This window comes from Coregonus clupeaformis, chromosome 17 (genome assembly GCF_020615455.1).
Source record: "Coregonus clupeaformis isolate EN_2021a chromosome 17, ASM2061545v1, whole genome shotgun sequence".
Lineage (NCBI taxonomy): Eukaryota > Metazoa > Chordata > Actinopteri > Salmoniformes > Salmonidae > Coregonus > Coregonus clupeaformis.
In genome coordinates, this window is record NC_059208.1 from 54,089,586 (window position 1) to 54,109,627 (window position 20,042).

General features: G+C 44.9%; 1 protein-coding gene across 6 annotated transcripts in view; it reads right to left on the bottom strand.

Moving 5' to 3' along the window:
• Window positions 1-2,299: 2,299 nt before the first annotated feature.
• LOC121586750 (engulfment and cell motility protein 1) overlaps window positions 2,300-20,042 on the bottom strand; it is a 152,634-nt gene continuing 134,891 nt past the window's right edge. For all 6 annotated transcript variants that reach the window (XM_045226419.1, XM_045226420.1, XM_045226418.1 and 3 more), the window contains 6 exons: window positions 14,944-15,107; window positions 10,440-10,552; window positions 5,214-5,321; window positions 4,775-4,857; window positions 4,091-4,168; window positions 2,300-3,887 (listed from right to left, as the gene is read on the bottom strand). In XM_045226419.1, coding sequence (XP_045082354.1) covers window positions 3,687-3,887; window positions 4,091-4,168; window positions 4,775-4,857; window positions 5,214-5,321; window positions 10,440-10,552; window positions 14,944-15,107 — 747 coding nt within the window. In that variant the 3' untranslated portion in view covers window positions 2,300-3,686. The remainder of the gene's footprint in view (window positions 3,888-4,090; window positions 4,169-4,774; window positions 4,858-5,213; window positions 5,322-10,439; window positions 10,553-14,943; window positions 15,108-20,042) is intronic.

The following is a 20,042-nucleotide window of genomic DNA, read 5'->3' on the forward strand; positions in this document are numbered from 1 at the left end:
TTGTATGTGTGGGGTGCAGAGATGGTGTAGTTATTCAAAAATCATGTTAAAAACTATTATTGATTGTATAGTCCATACAACTTATTATACGATTTGTTAAGCACATTTCTACTCCTGAACCCATTTAGACTTGCCATAACGATAGGTTGAATCCTTATTGACTGAAGACATTTCAGCTTTTACATTTTTTGTAATTAAAACAAAAATCCCACTGGCATTATGGGGTATTGTGTGTAGATCAGTGACAAAATAAATCTCAATTAATTCAATTTTAAATTCAGGCTATAACACAACAACATGTGGAAAAAGTAAAGGGGTGTGAATACTTTCTGAAGGCACTAATTTGGCATGTCATTGATTTCTAATTTAATTGCTCAACTTCAAGTTTTTTTTAACTAACATTATTACTTCACTTCAGACTGTGACACTGAGCAGATTGTGGACTTCTTCTGACAAGTCTAGCAGATTCTAAGGAGCAGGTGAAATGTATTGTGTGTTAGTAACCTTTGACATTGGCAGAGCCATGACCTACTCTACCTGCCTGAGCTCTTGAAGCGGCAGAGAGAGAGAGAGAGAGAGAGAGAGAGAGAGAGAGAGCGCGAGGAGAGTGAGCGAGGAGAGAAAGAGAGCGACGAGAGAGAGCGAGAGGAGAAAGAGAGAGAGAGAGAGAGAGAAAGAGACGAGAGGAGAGAGAGAGAGAGAGAGAGAGAGAGAGGGCGAGAGGAGAAAGAGAAAGAGAGAGGAGAGAGAGAGAGAGAAAGAGAGAGAGAAAGAGAGCGAGAGGAGAGAGAGAAAGAGAAAGAGAGAGAGAGAGAGAAAGAGAAGAGAGAGAGAGAGAGAGAGAGAGAGAGAGAGAGAGAGAGAGAGAGAGAGAGAGAGAGAGAGAGAGAGAGAGAGAGGAGAGAGAGAGAGAGAGAGAGAGAGAGAGAAGAGAGAGAGAGAGAGAGAGAGAGAGAGAGAGAGAGAGAGAGAGAGAGAGAGAGAGAGAGAGAGAGAGAGAGAGAGAGAGAGAGAGAGAGAGAGAGAGAGAGAGAGAGAGAGAGAGAGAGAGAGAGATAGGCACTCTGTCCCTTTAGTAATCACTCATTAATCCACTTAACAGCCCAACAGTTGTGTGTTTGTGTGTGAGTCTGTGTGTGTGCGCGAGAGACAGATGTTGTTGAAAGCTGACACGAAACTATATGAAAACGACCAGGGAAGTCATCTTCTGTTAACGAATGAACAGTCTTCCCTCATGAGTAAATGAAGAGAATGGAACATTGTCCAGACAGACTCCATCGGGTTGAGCCACAGAGTGGTAAATGGACTGAGATTCCTGCCCAGAGGAGCGAGTGTGTAGGAGGGAGGGTTCAGCGTGGAGATGGAGAGGGGACCGCTGTCACCTGTGTAAAGAGAAACAAATACGCCCAAACACAGCCGAGTATGTAAAACCAGACAGAGAGACCAGGACCGTCTCTCGCTCTCTTTCTGACTCGCTCCCTCTGTCCCTCTGTCTCTCTCTCCCTCTGTCCCTCTCTCCCTCTGTGTCTCTCTCCCTCTGTCCCTCTCTCCCTCTGTCTCGCTCTGTATCGCTCTCTCTCTCTCTGTATCGCTCTCTCTCTCTCTGCATCTCTCGCTCTGTATCGCTCTCTTGCTCTGCATCTCTCTCTCTGCATCTCTCTCTCTCTCTCTCTGCATCTCTCTCTCTCTCTGCATCTCTCTCTCTCTCTGCATCTCTCTCTCTCTCTGCATCTCTCTCTCTCTCTCTGCATCTCTCTCTCTCTCTCTCTGCATCTCTCTCTCTCTCTCTCTGCATCTCTCTCTCTCTCTCTCTCTCTCTCTCTCTCTCTCTCTCTGCATCTCTCTCTCTCTCTCTCTCTGCATCTCTCTCTGCATCTCTCTCTCTCTCTGCATCTCTCTCTCTCGCTCTGCATCTCTCTCTCTCTCTGCATCTCTCTCTCTCTCTGTATCTCTCTCTCTCTCTGCATCTCTCTCTCTCTCTGCATCTCTCTCTCTCTCTGCATCTCTCTCTCTCTCTGCATCTCTCCTGTGGAAGAACTCTGATCCAAGAGACTGCCACATGCAGTACATAGAGAACTGCTTGCATGTCTTTGTATGTTGGTAAAACACACTAACCAGTTTTTCTAAATCGACTGTATTGAAAGCCATATCAACAATAAGTGATGCAGTATGGGTATTTTTAGTGACAGGAGATTTGGTGGCATGGACACATACACAATAACAAAAGCTCATACAATGTAGAAAGACATAACTAATAATATCATATATACAGTAATAATAGAATATGCAACAAGAGATGTCAGTTTCCTTAAATCTTTAATGTAAACAGCAGGTTGAGGGGCTTTCAGACCTAGATACGAACATCTGAAGATATTAAATAATAAATCATATTAGAAATATCGACTCATGATTCGCTTTTAAATAAAATGTACATGAACCTCCAAATTTTGACGGCCACATAAAACAAACAAAGAACAACTTCCCTTTACTAAAAACACAAACATCCCCAATACTGTCTACTTGGCAGCAGCACAAATATCACTAAATTACACCATCAGCATAATAAAGATATTTTTTGTTTTTGCTCAATATTGCTTTGGAATGTTACAGCAGTCGTAATCGAGCCTGATCGAACGGTATCAAGTTGGAGGAAAGAGAGAGGTGTACGTCTCAGCGAGCATGTAGCTATTAAAGTTGTGTGTTTGTTTGGGCTAAGCCAGTGTGTGAGTATACAGTATGCTCAAAGCAGCCGTGATATAAGGATAGAAGACTTCAGGAAGTTTCCCGTATTGTATTACAGTGGCAGGTTTTAGAACGACACACTTATTGTAACAATCTACAGACAGTATGTGAAGTATGGAGTGAGAGAACTCTAAATACACACTTCATCATCTTAAATACACTTGATCCTTTCTTCCTCTCAGAAACATTACCTGCCACGTAAATGTGAAACAGAGGCCGTGTCTGAAATGGCACCCTATTCCCTACATAGTACACTACTTTATTCCCTATATAGTGCACTACTTTTGATCCTGGTCAAAAGTAGTGCACTATATAGGGAATAGGGTGCCATTTTGGATGCAGTCAGACTGTTGGAGAGCTAAAAGACTTAATGTCCCTCAACGCCTCTTTACAGCCTCTTTATGAAACGGACCACCTCCTCACGTCCAACGGCCTGTAGAAAATCACCAAAAAAACACACAAAAAAAGGACAACCAAGCGTTTATCAAAGAGCTTTTCTACAACAAACCCCAAGCAAATGACAGATGCTTCAGTGAAGGAGTGAAGAGTGAGCAGGTTTGAGGTGAGAAGAACACTGTGACGACATCTTGGAGAGTGAAGACCAAACAACAACGTTTAGAGACCGTTAGAAGAATATGTCTGGTTTAGGACCCAAAGGACCCATATGGACGTTTCCTGGTTTGGTCTCCATGGTGACGGGATGGTTCAGTCAGTGGGCCGCAAAGAGTCATTAAGTGCCGGAAAAACCTATTAAAACGCACCCTTTAATTAAAAAAGGAAATTTAGCAAGTATAGCAAGAAGGAAGGAAAATTGTTCAATATAATCCTTTTTCTGTCGCTCATCATTTTCATCGTAATTTTTTCATTTTTCCAGTTGCCGTTTTAGAAAAAAGAGAGTTGGTTGGTCCAGTACAGTAGGTCATTGATTTTGAATGGTTGGTTAGTTAGTTGCAGTCATAAACAAAGTCATAGTTGCTAGGTTCTTTGGGAATGGGGGGAGGGGCCTCTGGGATCTGGATGTTCTCCAGGTCGAGGAGGCGGAGCTTCATCTCCATGGAGAGCAGGGTGTCCATGTCTGACTTGGTGAAGTCACTGGTCATCTCCTTCCCCAGGAGTGCGTTCAGACCGTCCGTCCACACACAGTACTGAGGAGAGACAGGAGAGGATGAGTACAGACGACGTGCCCGCCCCCGCACACACACCCCCACTCCCACACAGCCACAGCAGTCTATTAACATAAAGTGTCCCCTGTCATGCTGGAGAGTGGACGACCTCCATTGACTTCCTCTCAGTCCATCTCTGAAAGCTGTCATTGGTTGGGTGACCGTGCCAGCTGCCTAGTGCTTACCTCATGCTTGTCCGGAGCGATGAAGTTTAAATACTCGTCTGACTCGTAGAGGACGGAGAAGGCCAGTTCCAGAACCTCCTGTAGCGAGAGAGAGGTTGAGAGAGGGGGAGAGAGAGGGGGAGAGAGAGAGAGCGAGAGAAAAGGAGGGAGTTCAAATGTAGCACTATCACTAACATGCTAATGAGCCTCTCCTCTCCTCCAGTGTGTGCGTCCCTCCCGCTGTGCCTCTAACACGTTCCCTCCCCAGCCACTCCAACACCAGATGGCTTGGCTGTTGTGTGTGCCGGCGCCACCTGCTGGGTGCCAGGGGACAGGGGACGGAGCATATCGAGCAGGGGGACAGGTAGGGGACAAACTGGGACAGAAAGGCACTTTGAGACATACGGTTGTCCAACACTAGATATTGAGATGCAGTCTGTGACAGCCCTGGCTGGGCCCAGAGAGGTGACTCCGCTCATGTTCCCATTCACACAGCCCAAACACGGCCTAGGACACAGCCTGCCAGGCAGCCAGCCAGCCAGCCAGTCAGTCAGTCAGTCAATTAGCCAGCCCACAGACCTGTTGGCCCATTCTTCCAGACACCATATTCGTCGACAAAGTAATAAAGGTCCAGGCGACAGAGGATCGGTGCTCCTTTGTTATATAAGACACAGCTACACTGACAGATACTATAGACACACTCACCTTGTTCTGCTTCAGAGCTCCCTTCTCCTTCATGTGAGGACAGTCCTTACCAGTGACCACCACTTTGATATCGGCAACGGGTACTACGGGAAGAGGAAGAGGAGGAAGAGGAGGAAGAGGAGGAGAGGAACGTCAACATCAAGGAAAACATCCTCTTATCATCATCATCAGTTAGATTACATTTACATTACATTCATTAAGCAGATGCTCTTATCCAGAGCGACTTACAGTTAGTGCATTCACCATAAGGTAGCTAGGTAAGAAAACCACATATCCCTGTTCTGTTGACATGCTGCATCAACTACTAACAACATCAGTAACAACCATCTTTAGGCAGCCTGGCAGTAAACGATTATTTAACAAGTTGCAGTTGGCTCTTTTTAAACAGAAACGGACAGTTTGTTTGACCCAGAGCAGTACTGGTGTTGTTACTACTCACATTTTTCCTGTAGAGAGTCATGGGGCACCTCTCCCTGAGGGCTCTCCTCCAGATCTCCATAGTGCAGGACTTTATGGTTTGGAGACAGTCGACAGTACCAGAACTTATCTAGAGAGAGAGCGAGAGAGGGAGAGAGGGAGACAGCGAGACAGCGAGAGAGGGAGAGAGCGAGAGAGGGAGAGAGGGAGAGAGGGAGAGAGAGAGAAAACTAGGGTTTAATGCCAAGATCAATGGATAAAATCAAAATGACATCAGTGTATGATGAGGGAGGAAAGGACCAGCATAGAAGACCTACAAACCTGTGAAACAGACATTAATAAACCTAGATTCTGTATGTACTGTATAGACCAGAACCACCCAAAGCATATTGATGCTATTTTTCTGAAGGCAGCAACACCAAACACCACAACCCTAACACTATCCCATATTGGCAGTTAGACACAGACAGTGAAAGTGGCAACTGAATCAGGTCAGGTGAGTGATGTTATCATGTGGCTAGAGTTACTGATGCCCCGGCACTGGGGTGCTATCGCCTGCTGGGCAGCTGGGGCCGGCTGGCACGCCTGAGCACTGTGGGCAGGCCTCCTGTAGAGCAACACCTGTCACTTTATTCTCTACCCACCGTGCCAGCTCTCGCCCCGCCTTGGCATGTCCCTGGCACAGCCCTGGCAGAGCAGAGCTAGGCTGGGGAGGGTTGGCTGGCGCACGCATGGGCGGCACAGCCCAAACCCTAATTGCTGAGAATAGACATTTGGCAGCAGGTGACAGGCGACAGGGAGGCTGGCTGGCGCTGGTCTGTGAGGAGTGGCTGCGTCGTGTCTAGTGTAGTGGAGCTGTGAGGAGAGAGACTGACTGCTTGGGGAACTGAGGGAGGGAGGTGGAGAGGGAGAGAGGTAGGGAGTGGAGAGAGGGATGGAGAGAGTGAGACACGGCGAGATGGAGGGGTAGGGAGAGAGCGAGAGAGGGAGGGAGGTGGAGAGGGAGGAGAGAGAGAGGGAGAGTGAGGGAGTGAGGGATAGAGAAGGATAGTGAGGGATGGAGGGAGATTGAGGGATGAGAGGGAGGGAGTAAGGAGTAGAGAGAGCGAGAGCGAGAAGGAAGAAATGGAGGGAGGGAGATATCTAGCCTCCAGAAATAATGCTGCTCAGATTGTCTTATTTTATGGACTGTTGTTTTGTTTCTGTTTCCTCAGCTGTTGGAGATACAACACAGCCATCTGAAGCTCATCTCCAATTCATCATTTATTTCTCAGCTAACTGAATAAGAAAATTAAGTTTAAAGGCTTTTAGATGCATATTTGGTACACATAACATGTAATTTAACATGGATACAACATAATGGTACGTTTATCCATATTGCTTTTGCTGACTGATATGTAGACATTGAAGTATTTGTATGTGTTACATGCAGTAGGCCCGTGTAGCTCAGTTGGTAGAGCATGGCGCTTGCAACGCCAGGGTTGTGGGGTCGATTCCCACGGGGGGCCAGTATGAAAAAATAAAAAATTTATGCACTCACTAACTGTAAGTCGCACTGGATAAGAGCGTCTGCTAAATGACTACAATGTAAAATGTAGGCGTCTATACTTAAAAGTCAGAGACCCTTGACTCTGATGCTGTCTGTCAGGTAGATACTCAGCTTTAAGGAGAGTTTCCCTAATACTGTCCTGCTGTGTGTCAGGTAGATACTCAGCTTTAAGGAGAGTTTCCCTAATACTGTCCTGCTGTGTGTCAGGTAGATACTCAGCTTTAACCTCTATGGGATCTGTGTCCCTTATACGGGACGATTGTTGCTCAATATGCGATATTTGACTAGAATGGTGTTGTAAACAACAGCCAACATTCCGGGACATAGACATGTCTTATATGGGCAAAAAGCTTAAATTATTGTTAATCTAACTGCAGTGTCCAATTTACAGTAGCTATTACAGCTAAAAAAATACCATGCTATTGTTTGAGTATAGTGCACAACAACAAAACACTTATCACGGCAACTGGTTTGGTACATTCACCTCTGAAGGTAAATAATGTACTTACATTCAGTAACTTGCTCTGATTTGTCATCCTGAGGGTCCCAGAGATTAAATGTAGTGTAGTTTTGTTTGAAAAATAAATTGTTATATTCAAATGTAGGAACTGGGTTCTACAGTTTGACCTCTGACTCCACACCCACCCTGCCTGGCCATCTAGATGTGTGAAGGTTAGTGTATTTTCTGTAGGGAAGCTAATGTTCTATCATTTATGACATTCCTAGGAGTGTGCAAACTTAAATGTTGCATTACCATAGCATTTTTGTATGTTCTCTATAGTTATGTACTTGAAAAACAATTCGGCACATTTGGGAAAACTCCTGGCCCCCCGTGGGAAACGAACCCACAACCCTGGCGTTGCAAGCGCCATGCTCTACCAACTGAGCTACAGGGGACTACATCTAGAATCCTACATCACTGTCTGGCCTTTTTCTTGCATTTCAAAGATAATGCAAAAAATAGTAATAGAAAACGCATGTTTTTTGTTTGTATTATCTTTTACCAGATCTAATGTGTTATATTCTCCTACATTCATTTCACATTTCCACAAACTTCAAAGTGTTTCCTTTCAAATGATATCAAGAATATGCATATCCTTGCTTCAGGTCCAGAGCTACAGGCAGTTAGATTTGGGTATGTCATTTTAGGCGAAAATTGAAAAAAAAGTGTCCGATCCTTAAGAGGTTTTATGGAGATTTTCCCTAATACTGTCCTGCTGTCTGTCAGGTAGCTACTCAGCTTTAAGGAGAGTTTCCCAAACAGGGTCCAGCCTCCCATTCAGCGATGGAAGGGAAAAGCCAACCTCCATTTAAGAGCTGTTAGATGAATATTTAATGTGGAAATATGATTTGAGAGGAGGCCTTTAGGGCTGAAGCATTTGGAGAGTGCCGGGTGGAGGTGTGTTTAGACGGGAGGATATTGAGGCAGTTTAAGTAGAAATTATCACTCAGGTACTCTACAGTGTGGTGGCAGACAGCCAACAGCCTATAGGCCCTGCGACGACAGAGAGAATGCCTTTATAATACTGTACTGAGCTAGCTTCCAGCACTCCTTCAACTCTCTCCTTTGTGTGCGTGTGTCAGAGAGAGAGAGAGAGAGAGAGAGAGAGAGAGAGAGAGAGAGAGAGAGAGAGAGAGAGAGAGAGAGAGAGAGAGAGAGAGAGAGAGAGAGAGAGAGAGAGAGAGAGAGAGAGAGAGAGAGAGAGAGAGAGAGAGACTGAAGAGGACAGAGAGAGACAGTCTGGTCTCGGGTGGTGAGATTTAATCTTCTCCGGCTGTGAAAAGCGCCACATTATAGCGGTGCTAAGCGATAAGGCCTTTCCCTGCGGTCTCCTCCTCTCTCTCCCCTCTCCCTGCCGTGCCTAGGCCCCAGCCAGCCAGCGTGAAAAAGGATATTAGGCTCAACGCTCCCCAAACACTCCAATCGGAAGTATAAATGTTTTATCCATCGTGCAGCTCCACAGACATTTACAGGGAAAGGACGAACAGGCTTCCATTCCACAGCCACAGTTAAATCAAGGACAGTCTGTTTCCCAAAGTGCACCCTATTCCATATGTAGTGCACTACTTTTGACCTGAGCCCATAGGGCTCTAGTCAAAAGTAGTGTACTATAGGGAATAGGGTGCAATTTAGGACACAGCCATACCCTATGCTTCTACCAAAAAAAAAAAAATAAAAAAAAAAAATCAAAAAAAAAATAAACATTGTAAAGTGGTTATCCCACTGGCTATAAGGTGAATGCACCAATTTGTAAGTCGCTCTGGATAAGAGCGTCTGCTAAATGACGTAAATGTAAATGTAAATGTACTGATAGGAGGTTTATTTATTTTACTGTTAATAAAAGCTGTGTAATATGTTATGGGACCTGGGACGTTACACTGAAAAGGTTGTATTCTGTAACTGTCTTTCACCTGAGGCGAGAGCAAGCAAAGAAAGGATCCTTTCTGTCCTGAAAACGTAACCTTAATGCCCTTGACGCGAACAAATGCCCACGACAAAAAAGTAGTCACTGGCAGATTCCAGTTTCCCTTTAATACATCCGCAGCACTGACTTATCTGGCTTCAAAGGTTCTGAAGAGTCACGCTAACCAACCTCATGTTCATTCCAGAACACTGAGATGACCAGGGAAGAGCTTTAGAAGCCGGGCCGGGAATTGAATTAAGGCCGTTCCTCCATTACTGACATCGATTCACGCACTTCAGAGCAATGAGGCTCAGTGGTACTGTAGAGCTGGGGAGAGAAACTGTTCCAGACAACAAGGGTAAGTTGAGGGCCACACAGCTCAGATATTAGCCAGTCTTGGAAGCAGTAGACTGTCTCAGTTCCAGACACTGGGGTATATATATATTGGCTAATTTTTGGAGGAGTATCTGTATGGTGTGTGTGTGTGTGTGCGTGTGTGTGTGAGAAAGGCTGCGTTTCACAGGCAGCCCAATTAGGATATATTTTTTTAACTAATTGGTCTTTTGACCAATCCGATCAGCTCTGAAAAATATCTGATGTGATTGGTCAAAATACCAATTAGTAGTAGAAAAACTATCAGAATTGGGCTGCCTATGGAAACGCAGCCTAACACAGCAGCCCAGGCTTTTGAACAGCATCCAAGGTTACCACTGTGGCTCCAACAAAGCCACAGGAGACTGCCCACTTAGAGAGGAACGCTGCAGAGGACAGAGAGGGGGGTGAGAGGGAGAGGGAGAGAGAGAGCGAGAGGAGGTGGTGGTGTGGTGGAGGAGGAGAAGAGAGCAGTGTGGGATGGATGAATGGAGAATAAAGGAGAGAGAGTGTGTTAATGGTGTGGTGGGGGTTGGTGAACTGGCCAGAGAGAGAGAGAGAGAGAGAGAGAGAGAGAGAGAGAGAGAGAGAGAGAGAGAGAGAGAGAGAGAGAGAGAGAGAGAGAGAGAGAGAGAGAGAGAGAGAGAGAGAGAGAGAGAGAGAGAGAGAGAGAGAGAGAGAGAGAGAGAGAGAGAGAGAGAGAGAGAGAGAGAGAGAGAGAGAGAGAGAGAGAGAGAGAGAGAGAGAGAGCAAGAGAGAGGGAGAGAGAGAGACTGAGGCAGGGCAATGTGTAGGATAGTGTGTGGGAGTGTGTCACTGGGTGAGATATGAGCTTGTTTGGTGTATAGGGCAGTGAATTATGTACACAGGCCAAACTGCATGTGTGTGTGTGTGTGTGTGTGTGTGTGTGTGTGACTCCCACCTTGCCTCCGGCGGCTGCTGATCTTCCTGAAGCAGGTTCCATCACACAGACGGTTGAGCCGCTGTTGTTTGATCAGCTCCATGATCTCTGGCTGGATCTTCTCCCGCAGCTCCCTACAGACCAGACAGAGAAACAGTCAGTCACAGAGACAGAGAGCAGTCAGTCTCACACACAGAGATCAGAAACCAGTCAATCACACACACAGAGAGACCAAGAACCAGTCAGTAACAGAGACAGACCAAGAACCCTTCAGTCACACAGAGACCAAGAAACAGTCAGCCAGTCACACACAGAGAACAGAAACCAGTCAATCACACACACAGACAAAGAACCATCCAGTCACACACAAACACTCAGGGAGAGATGGGTTGCATCAACATAACTGCAGTTTTTTGTTAGTTTTTACTTTTATTTATATAGGGTGGTTCACCATTGAGACCAGGGTCTCATTTACAAGGGAGACCTGTGAACATGAACACACAATTTAATACACATCATATAAGATTATAATATCAATACAATAAATACAACAAGATTAATCAAAACAAACAACTCTCACATATCACCTCCCTTAAACGTGATGTAAACTGTCCAATGGAGACCAGCGAGTCTAAGGTGTCCTGAAGGCTATTCCATGAGCTGGGGGCATAACAACTAAAAGCATTTTCCCCCACATCAGTGGAGACCTGCGGGACCTCCAGAACCAGCCAGTCCAGAGAGCGGGTCTGAAAATTGCTGGATCTCCAATTAATATGTGAGTTGAGGTAGTGAGGTAGTCTCTGAAGAACCACTTTATATACAAAAAGTAGTCAATGCTGGATCAGAGACTCCCAGCCAACAGAACTATACAAAATGCAGTATACAAAAATGGTCCCCCAGTGATAAAATGCAGTGCTGAGTGATGGGGAACTTGCTCAATGTGGGCTCCCTTCAATGTGCAAACACGCAGATCCTCAGGGTCAATATTACAAGACCTAGAGAACAACAAACTTGGTTTTGTTAGCATTTAGCACTAGATTAAGATCAGTAAGCGGTTTTGAATTGAGTCAAAATCATGCTGAAGGTCATGAATGTCGTAGCCGGCCGCGACCGGGAGACCCGTGGGGCGGCGCACAATTGGCCCAGCGTCGTCCAGGGTAGGGGAGGGAATGGCCGGCATGGATGTAGCTCAGTTGGTAGAGCATGGCATTTGCAACGCCAGGGTTGTGGGTTCGATTCCAGTATAAAAAATAAAAATGTATGCACTCACTAACTGTAAGTCGCTCTGGATAAGAGCGTCTGCTAAATGACGTAAATGTAAAATGTAATGAATGGCCTGCTGTACTGAGGGGGCACAGGAGTAAATAACTGCATCATCCACATAGAGATGAAGGGCGGCAGGTAGCTTAGTGGTTAAGAGCGTTGTGCCAGTAACCGAGAGGTCGCTGGTTCTAATCCCCGAGCCGACTAGGTGAAAAATCTGTCGATGTGCCCTTGAGCAAAGCACTTAACCCTAATTGCTCCTGTAAGTCGCTCTGGATAAGAGTGTCTGCTAAATGACCAATTTATTATTTTTATTTATTTATGAATGTTGCAGGTTTTAACAGATAGACCAATATTATTTATATAAATTGTGAAGAGAACAAGGCACAAAACCGACCCTTGCGGCACACCTTTCGTAATATTGAGGAAACTACATTTGATACAGTCAGTAAGAACACATTGTGTTTTGTTCATTAGATAGTTCTTGAACCAATTGCAAGATGCCTGATCTAGGCCTATTTCAGACAACGTTTGAACAAGTAAGAAATGGTCAACCGTATCAAACGTCTTCTACAGGTCAATAAATAAGGCAACGGAATGACTTGTAAGATTTAAACAACGTAGTACATCATTTAAGACCAGTGTGGCCGCTGAAACAGTTCTATGTCCAGGTCTAAAACCAGATTGGTGCTCATTAAGAATACAATGAGAAGTTAAAAAAAAAGTTTGGCAAGGCAAGATAGTTTGGAAATTGGACGGTAGTTATCCAAGTCAGAAGGATCTCCGCCTTTGTGTAGGGGGAGGACTTGTGCCGTTTCCCAGATCCTAGGGATAACCCCAGAAACAATTGTCAAGTTAAAAATACATGTTAAAGATTCTGCAGTAAGTAGTGCAGAACGCTGCAACAGAAAAGGATCAAGTGAGTCAGCCCCAGCGGACTTCCTTTTACAAAGGATCAAGTGAGTCAGCCCCAGCGGACTTCCTTTTACAAAGGATCAAGTGAGTCAGCCCCAGCGGACTTCCTTTTACAAAGGATCAAGTGAGTCAGCCCCAGCGGACTTCCTTTTACAAAGGATCAAGTGAGTCAGCCCCAGCGGACTTCCTTTTACAAAGGATCAAGTGAGTCAGCCCCAGCGGACTTCCTTTTACAAAGGATCAAGTGAGTCAGCCCCAGCGGACTTCCTTTTACATCCATCTTCAATAAGGCACTTGATCAGAGTAAGGCATATCATGTTGCATCAATGTATTTGATCGATTTGGAAAAAGTCCTCAATATAGCTACATCATTTTCATCTCAGTTTAATTTTCAACAAAAATTATTTGGTTGGTTTATTTCATTTTCAAATGGACTTAACGCTTGTTGGCAACTCAAATATCAATCACATTGAGCGTTATTACCATACAGTAGGCTTGACTCCAATGACTTTGATCAGAAGGTTGCGTGTTCCATCCCTGTGGTGGACACCTTCTAAATTTGACGTTTGGAGAAACGGAATGATAATGAGCAGGAGGTCAACACTGGCACTATTAGACTGACTGGCCACAGAGTGTCAGTGTGTGTGTGTGTGTGTGAGAGAGAGAGCCCCCCCATCCCCCAGAGTCATTACCGAGGAGGGCGCTGCACAGTCCCCTGCTGTGATCCCTGTCATGTAGACTAACATGTAGGTTTCTCTGCCTCTGGTATGAAAGATATGAACACAGCCCCTAACAGCCAGCCAACATGAATTATATATACAACCTACTGACTGGGGAAACGTGCAGTGCCCACACAGTCCTACAGCTCACCAGCCAATCAGGACGCTGCTGTGTAGCTGACAGCCAATGAGAGGGCTGCTGTGGAGCTGACAGCCATTCATAAGGCTACTGCGGAAAGAACAGCTAATCAGAAGGCTGCTGTGGAGCTGACAGCCAATAAGAGGGCTGCTGTGGAGCGAACAGACAATTAGAGAACTGTCCAATCAGATTATCTCTTTCTCATTACGTCAGGCTCTCTGTGCCTTTCCCTAGCCGTTATTTTCACTGCAGCTCTGTGCTTTCAGATCATCAGTGGACCAGGGGTGACGTTTCCCCTAGGTACATATCTAGGATAATCTCCCCTCCCCCAATTCTAACCTTAACCATTAGTGGGAAAAATGCTAAACTGACCGAAGATCAGCGTCTAGGGGAAACTTCACCCTATTCTGATAACGAACTGTTGGGGAGAGGGGGATGCTAAGGAATGGATTCAGGTCCTGTACATGTATAGGACAGATAGTTCATTTTATGTATAGCATTTGCGTGGGAATTATCTATATGGCTCAACTCCCATAGTGAGATTCTCATTGTCTGTCGCAGTGTCTGTGTCTCAGACGTTTTTGACACTGCCATTTTATAAATCGGATTCATTACAGCTCAGTGTCATTCACTCCTTGCAGTGCAACTAAAGGTCTACCGCTGACCAATCAGATAGCTCCATAGACTGTAAAAATAAGCCTCGAACGCACAACAAAGTTGATGTGATATTTCAAAACATTTAAAACCATGACTAGAGAGAGACTCAACGAACCACTGACCACTGCTCTAGTCTAATGAGCTATACGACCTTAATGGATTATTCACTCAATACCATTTGTAGGCAAATTAGATTTTAATGCAGATTTTCAATCATGAGGGGAACTGAATGAATGTATGCCATGCAGCATATGTCAATAGCTGAATTGAGTTTTAAAAATTGAAAAGGGGAGGGAAATGAGTGAGGGATGGAGGGACGGGGGTTTATTTAATGTGTATTAACGACTGCGTTTCCTTTGTTCCACAGTCTCTCGTTTGCTTTGTTTTGGTCTTTATTTGGACTGGATAAAGGATGGGGCATGAGGAGATCCCATGTCATGAATATTACCAGCTATTTCCTTTCTTCGCTCTCACTGCCTCAATGTTTTTCTCCTCTTTTTAATGAAGGATTGGTTCCATCTACCTAATGAAGGATTGGTTACATCTACCTAATGAAGGATTGGTTACATCTACCTAATGAAGGATTGGTTACATCTACCGAATGAAGGATTGGTTACATCTACCTAATGAAGGATTGGTTACATCTACCTAATGAAGGATTGGTTACATCTACCTAATGAAGGATTGGTTACATCTACCTAATGAATTTCATTGATTTCTTCCTTTCTCAGGCAGTACTATCATTTCCTATTGAGAGAGGACACGCGCACACACAAACCCAGCCTCAACTACCCACCCCCACCCCACACACACACACACCCCATTGACTCACAGGATGGGGCGGGACTGGAAGTCTTCTTGGTTCATCCTCTCAGACTGGCGTATCTTCAGGATCTCAGTATAACTCAGGTTCTGCAGGCGACTCTTCAACTGGTCCAGGGAATTAGGCTTCTGCGTCAGCGCTCGCATGATCTGCTCTCTTACCACCTGCATCACCTGGGAGGAGAAAGAGAGGGGGATTTAGATAAGTGGAGAGGTGGTAAGACCCTGATGTCTGGATAGGTAGAGTGAGAAGGAAATCTAGGCTACACATTTGGGTCTGGTTTCCCAGACATATATTAATCTTAGACCTGGTCCAAAAGCATTCTCAATGGAGGTTCTTCTTTCTAGGACTAGGATGAATCTGTGTCTAGGAAACAGTCCCATGATGTGATATAAAGATGCCATTGTGCAAAGGCATTTTAGATGGAAGAAAAACATAATTTACTCGCACACACACTGTTATCTGAATACATATCAAACACTTTCACATCACTGTTCTGAGCTTTTGGGCAAACATCCCATCTCCTCAAAAAGTATGCTCTTGAGGATGTTTGCAGAGCTCAGGGGGAGGGAGGGAGAGAGAGAGAGAGAGAGAGAGAGACAAAGAGCCTCTGGGAAACAGTCATTTATCTCAGAACAGAGTTAAAGAGAGCACAGAACACTAGAGAAAACATGATCTTTTCAACATTCTCTTGCTGCTACAGTAAAGCGCTCCTGGGAACTAATGGTGCTGATGGCAATTATAAACCGAGTAGTTTGACTCCTGGATGCTGATTGGCTGAAAGCTGTGTTATATCAGACAATATACCAGAGGTATGACGCAAAATTACTTGTTTACTGTTCTAATTATGTTGGTAACCAGTTTTTAATAGCATTAAGGCAGCTCAGAGTTTGTGCTATATGGACAATTTACCACGGCTAAGGGCTGTATCCAGGCACTCTGCATTGCGTTATGCATAAGAACAGCCCTTAGCCGTGATATATTCTGCATATACCACACACCCTCGTGCCTTATTGCTTAAATAACCCACACACAGAGGCGCGTGCGCCACTCACACAAACGGACACACAAGGGCATCAGATTGAGTCACTAATGGGGAATAACTTTATGGGGTCATAGGAGCACATAATGTGTGCTGGTAAGGGGCTGGAGAGCCACTTCCCAGTGAATAAATCATAGGAGGTTTTATCAGTGCACATTTTGTAATACAGTCCAGTGAATCTTCCCTCAGGGGAAAAGGGCAGAGTGAAGGGGGCTAATTTTACACTGCCTAGCCTCCTGTAATACTCTGCATGCATCAGTGGAGACCATTCACTCAACGCATCCCTAACGCTCGCTTATCCATTCGTATTGTTAGGCTGTGGGAGAGAATCACGAGGCTAGCCACTACATCAGAGTTAGAAAGTCAGTAGGCACAGGTCACTGTTGTATCTGTCACTCCTGGCTATATCCACATACTGCTGAATGGCTTCCTATCAGAACCCCTACATGACCTCCTTTCCTGCATATTATAACTACAGTATATGACTACTGTATGTTTCATATTATAACTACAGTATATGACTACTGTATGTTTCATATATATATATATATATATATATATATATATATATATACCTCTACAGTAGACTACTGTACTGTATGTTTCATTTGATATAATTACAGTATATAACTACAGTAGACTACTGTATATTTCATTCACAGTACAGTACAGTATGTAATCATTAAGGAAAGGAGATAAGGAAAGGAAGCTACCCTGTGTATCTATTCACCAGTAAGACGATCTCAGCCTTTTGTTATGAAGTTGCCCCTAGAAGCTGATCTGGGGTCAGTTAAAACATTTTCCCACTAATGGTTAGGGTTAGGATTGGGGGAGGGGAAGCAGATCCTGGATCTGTACCTAGGTGGAACTTCACCCCGGAGCCAGTAATGCATGGACACAGACATGCTAACATCAAGCTAACCGCTAATTCAACAGTAATGCATGGGTACAGACATGCTAACATGAAGCTAACCGCTAATACAACAACATTAAAGCATGGGCACAGACATGATAACATGAAGCTAACCGCTAATACAACAACACAGTGAGCTGGACTGGAGGCAGGCATAGCTGCAGATCTGCATCACTAGCCTATTAGCCACAGGGCTAGAGGAGAGATGAGTCTGAAATTGGGCACAGCAGCCCCATTATCCTTCCAGTACTACCAACTCCTTTTATTCACTCCCTCCTTTTTTACATTTCCTTTAATTCACTTGCTCCAGATGAGATGCGTTAAAATACATCACACCATCTCAACGTGCGTTTTGCGTAGGGAAGGAAGTGAATGCCTGCGGCAGGAAGCCAGACGTTGTGATTCTAGAACAAATTGTAGTCACAGCTTCATGCTGTTGTGATTCTAGAACAAACTATAGTCACACCCTCATGCTGTTGTGATTCTAGAACAAACTATAGTCACACTCTCATACTGTTGTGATTCTAGAACAAACTATAGTCATACCCTCATGCTGTTGTGATTCTAGAACAAACTATAGTCACACCCTCATGCTGTTGTGATTCTAGAACAAACTATAGTCACACCCTCACGCTGTTGTGATTCTAGAACAAACAATAGTCACACCCTCATGCTGTTGTGATTCTAGAACAAACTATAGTCACACCCTCATGCTGTTGTGATTCTATAACAAACTATAGTCACATCCTCTGTAACCCATGTGGTGATTTATCACATTAGACACATAACGTAACTGTATACATTGTATTGTGATGGAAGGGACAAATATATGTGTTTAGATGGGTGGTGTGGGTTCCATCCTTAGTGAATGAAGAGGGTGTTGTAGGTATTTAGAGTTACCCTCGCTTCCTAATAGACTGAGGGTTCAATATGTCTGGATCTAAGCAGCCACCTCCTCCTGTTAACAGCAATCATCAATAAAGTGCAAACAAGTCCGCCCACCATGTGTCAACATTGCAGTAATAAAGAATGATCCACACAGGGAGGGGAGGGAGAGATTCTTATTTTATTTTTTAACTTGTGTAATGTCTACTGTTAATTTCTGACTGTTTATTTCACTTTTGTTTATTGTCTATTTCACTTGCTTTGGCAATGTAAACATGTGTTTCCCATGCCAATAAAGCCCTTTGAATTGAATTGAGAGAGGGAGAGTGAGAGGAAGGGTACACGTGTGTGTGTGTGTGTGTGTGTGTGTGTGTGTGTGTTGTGTGTGTGTTGTTGTTGTTGTTGTGTGTGGATAGAGGCGATTATAGTGCAGGATTCTGATCCGAAAAGCTTAGTGAAACCTTACCAAAGAAAGACTGAGCCCTCGCCAGGGGTAAGAAATAAAACATGGATGAGGGAAGAGAAGACATCATGAAAGGAATACAAATATGAAACCACAAGCACCCAAAAACCTTCAGACCAAGGCTTCAACAGGGTATTTTTTTTTGGGGGGGGGGGATAATCGGCATTAGCTCACAGAGAAACGAGTGGAAATGGCCCTACTTCAAATCCACTATTTGGGCGTCCATGCTCACTGTGAGTGAGTGCCACAAAGAGGAATTAAAGGAATTATCCCATTTATAATTCCAGATCCGATAAGCCGGGTCGGCATCACCAAATCCTGACCCTCCAAAAAAATCATAATTTTCCAGCTGATTAGACTCTTTAATCCAAGATTATCTTCTGGGATGCAAATATGTTCCGCTGTGGTAATCACAGGGCTCTGAGTAAAACTTGACATAACAATGACCTTGGAAAACAAACAAAAGACAGGGAGGGGGAAAACAGCAAGATAATAACTGCACTGTCATGTTTCCAGACTGGGTAGTTATCTGGAGCGGTGAACGTTTGAACTCATCCCTGTTACGTAACCTTTTATTGTTTAGATGTTTTGAGAGGTACAACCTTCCCTACTCCCTTCTATTTAGTAGACAGCATCCATCAGGGTCATGTTCATTAGGGAAAACATTTTTTTGAAATAGGAAGGTAATACCTGAACTTGTCCAATAAGAACAGAGATTTTCGTGTTTTGTTGCTAAATGTTTTACTATGGTGTGCTCTACTGAACACATCCCTGAACTCTTCCCACCTTAAACTCTCTATTAGGCTGTTGGTCTCTCCATACGTTATTGTAGTTAATCCTAGTTCTCCTCAGAGGCCAGATATCCTCCATAAAGCAGAGGTGAGGATTAGCGTGTGTCTGGGGTCTGACACAGAGTCTCCCTGGGGACACTCAGAAGCCAGTCACTAATCATGGCATTTCTTCTCTCCCCAGCCAGTCTACAGGGGGAGAGAGACAGCCAGCAGGGATAGATGCCACCAGCCAGTCTACAGGGGGAGAGAGACAGCCAGCAGGGATAGATGCCACCAGCCAGTCTACAGGGGGAGAGAGACAGCCAGCAGGGATAGATGCCACCAGCCAGTCTATAGGGGGAGAGAGACAGCCAGCAGGGATAGATGCCACCAGCCAGTCTACAGGGGGAGAGAGACAGCCAGCAGGGATAGATGCCACCAGCCAGTCTACAGGGGGAGAGAGAGCCAGCAGGGATAGATGCCACCAGCCAGTCTACAGGGGGAGAGAGACAGCCAGCAGGGATAGATGCCACCAGCCAGTCTACAGGGGGAGAGAGAGAGCCAGCAGGGATAGATGCCACCAGCCAGTCTACAGGGGGAGAGAGACAGCCAGCAGGGATAGATGCCACCAGCCAGTCTACAGGGGGAGAGAGAGAGCCAGCAGGGATAGATGCCACCAGCCAGTCTACAGGGGGAGAGAGACAGCCAGCAGGGATAGATGCCACCAGCCAGTCTACAGGGGGAGAGAGACAGCCAGCAGGGATAGATGCCACCAGCCAGTCTACAGGGGGAGAGAGACAGCCAGCAGGGATATATGCCACCAGCCAGTCTACAGGGATAGATGCCAATACCATGAAGTGACATTCTTTCCAACGGCCTATTTTCATATCCTAGTGGAAGTATTAAACTCCTCTACACTCTTTCAGCACCTTTCGGCCTTCAGGGGGAAGAAAACAGGGACATAACCTAAATCCTCTGATTCACTTTCATCCTATTCTCTCTCCTCTCTGGAGGAACAGAGTCACTCCACCTATG